General features: G+C 46.2%; 1 protein-coding gene across 1 annotated transcript; it reads left to right on the forward strand.

Annotated features, from left to right (window-relative positions):
- The first annotated feature begins 391 nt into the window (after window positions 1-391).
- Window positions 392-2,434, forward strand: LOC131018767 (uncharacterized). Its single transcript, XM_057947471.1, has 2 exons — window positions 392-1,747; window positions 1,820-2,434. Exons 1-2 carry the CDS (start codon window positions 392-394, stop codon window positions 2,432-2,434), a joined length of 1,971 nt encoding a protein of 656 aa, XP_057803454.1.
- Window positions 2,435-2,774: the final 340 nt, after the last annotated feature.

Below are 2,774 nucleotides of genomic sequence, written 5' to 3' on the forward strand. Positions count from 1 at the left end.
CGTTTTTTCCATATAGAGTAAAGTAATTAAGAGTAGGCATTGATAACCATTAGTCCCTGTGGATTCGACCTTGTTTGCCACTATATACAATTTCACCCGTACATTTGCGGCGTGTAAATAAAATTGCGAACAAGTTTTTGGCGCCGTTGCCGGGTACTGATTTGTATCAGTACTATTCTGTTAATTGTTTGATACTACTCTGGATTTTTATTTCTGTTATTTATTTACGTTATTTACTTCTTTCTTGTGGTTCTAATTTGAAACTGGTGGATTGTTTAGGTGGTGTACGAACACAAGATCTAAAAATTTACCTTTAGTAGATTTTGATCCGGAGATTGAAGCTACGTGCCGCCATAACAACAGCCAGACGACCAAAGTCAAATTGGATCACATGGCTACTGCGGAAGAAGTCCGTGCTTTGAGAGAGCAGTTGCAGGCGTTGATGGATGCTCAGAAAAATGTTGATGAGCAGAAACAGCCGCCTATTGATGAGGCATTTACTCCACTGTACCAGTACCAAGAGCCGCCCAGAGTCAACGCAAATAATTTCGAGCTAAGGACTGGGCTGATTACCATGGTACAACAGAACCAATATGGAGGTAGTGCCATAGAGGATCCGAATGTGCATTTGAGACAGTTTCTGGAGTTATGCAGTACTATAAAGATGAACGGCGTAGCAGATGATATCATTCGCCTTCGTCTATTTCCCTTTTCATTGCGGGACAAGGCCAAGTCATGGTACCACACTCTGCAATTGGGTGCCAATCCTGCATGGGAAGAGTTGGCACACCTGTTTCTGCAAAAATTTCACCCTCCTGGTCTCACTCTGAAGCTGAAGATGGACATCATTCAGTTTCAGCAATTCGAAGGTGAATCATTAGCAGAAACATGGGAACGATATCAAGAGAAATTGAGGAAGTGCCCGTCCCACGGCTTTGATGAAGGGACTCTAGTCGTCATGTTCTACAATGCTTGCGGAGAGCGCACGAGGATGTTCATGGACACAGCAGCTGGAGGCTCGCTACTCAAGAAGGGAAGCGTAGAAGCGATGGAGATCATAGAAAGTATGGCAGCTACCAGCTATCAATGGCCGTCCGAGAGGGTGCAGCTGAAGAAAGTTGCTGTAGCATCCAGCTCAGATCCCCTAGCGATGATCTCGACTCAGCTGGCAGAGCTGAGCTCAAAAATTTCAGCAATGTCTATGGGAAATTCTGAACCAGTTGTGGAGGATCCGACAGGCGTAGAAGACGCCAACTTCATTCATGGGAGGAACTTTGGGAACTTTCAGCGTGGACAGCAGAGCGGCTACAATAGAGGACAACAATATCAGCAAGGAGGTCGCTCACACCCGAATTTGTCATACGGGAATCCCAACAATGCAATTCAACCTCCACCAGGCTTCTCGGTTACCAACGGAGTGATAAATGAAGAGAAGAAGCCGAATGTTGAGGAGTTGCTAATGAAGTTCATGTCCAAGTCCGACGAGAGGATGGAGAAGTTGGAGTCCAATGCTGTTGCTGTGGGGACCCAGATGAAGATGTTCGAGACCCAATTGGGTCAACTGGCCAATACTTTTACAAATCTACACCAACAAGGTCAGTTTCCGAGCAATACAACTGTTAATCCCAAGGAGCATTGCAAGGCAATCAATTTGAGGAGTGGGACTACTTACGAGGGACCCAAGATGCCTGAGGACGAGATCGTGTCGCCGGTTGATGAGAAAGAAGCTGAGGAGGTCACCGTTGAGGTTTCTGGCAAAAAGAAGAATGAAAAGAAGAAGACTACTTCGCCAGCAACAGTGACTTTGCCGTTCTCTCAGCGTCATCAGAAAGAGAGGGTGAAACAGCAGTTCTCCAAGTTTTTGGAGATCTTCAACAAGTTGCACATCAATCTTCCATTGGTGGAGGCGCTGCAGGAGATGCCACAGTATGCGAAATTCTTGAAGGACATCATCTCGAGAAAGAAAAGGTTGGGAGAATTTGAGACGGTGAATCTCAATGAGGAGTGCAGTGCGATCTTGCAGAAGAAGCTCCCAGCCAAGCTTAAAGATCCAGGCAGCTTCACTATTTCCTGCATCATTGGAGGCCAGCAGTTTGGGAAGGCGCTTTGCGATTTGGGGGCAAGCATCAATCTCATGCCCTTATCTATTTTCCAGCGGTTGGCTATTGGAGAGATGAAGCCGACGTCGATCGCGTTGCAGATGGCAGATAGGTCGGTGACATATCTACGGGGGATAGTGGAAGACGTGTTGGTGAAGGTCAATGAGTTCATATTCCCAGCTGATTTTGTGGTGTTGGATTTTGAGGAGGACAAGACCATCCCGTTGATCCTAGGGAGACCGTTCTTGGCCACAGTGAGAGCCTTGATAGATGTGGCTAATGGGGAGCTCACTTTGAGAGTGAATGATGAGAGCCACACTTTCTCCATATATTGAGCTTTGAAGTTTTATGATGGGGAGGAAGACATTGACATGGAGGAGTGCAAGTTGTTGAGCTTAGTCGATTCCTATGACACACCGTCTTCATGGAATCTTGGCGACCCTCTTGAGGCTTGCATCTCTCATTTCTTTTTCTCTACTGATTTTGATTTTCCTCTTGATATGCATTTGTTTTCTGATGAGTTATTTGAGTGTTGTAGTGCATTGGAGAGTGTAGCAGAGATTGCACATAGGAAATGACGATTTCTGGAGCTGCGCACCGAGGAGGAGAAGAAAAAGATGGAGGAGGAAAAGGGGACCGCCCCAAAGCTTGAGTTGAAGCCGTTGCCGGATCACT

The sequence above is a fragment of the Salvia miltiorrhiza genome, chromosome 3 (assembly GCF_028751815.1).
Source record: "Salvia miltiorrhiza cultivar Shanhuang (shh) chromosome 3, IMPLAD_Smil_shh, whole genome shotgun sequence".
NCBI classification, from domain to species: Eukaryota; Viridiplantae; Streptophyta; class Magnoliopsida; order Lamiales; family Lamiaceae; genus Salvia; species Salvia miltiorrhiza.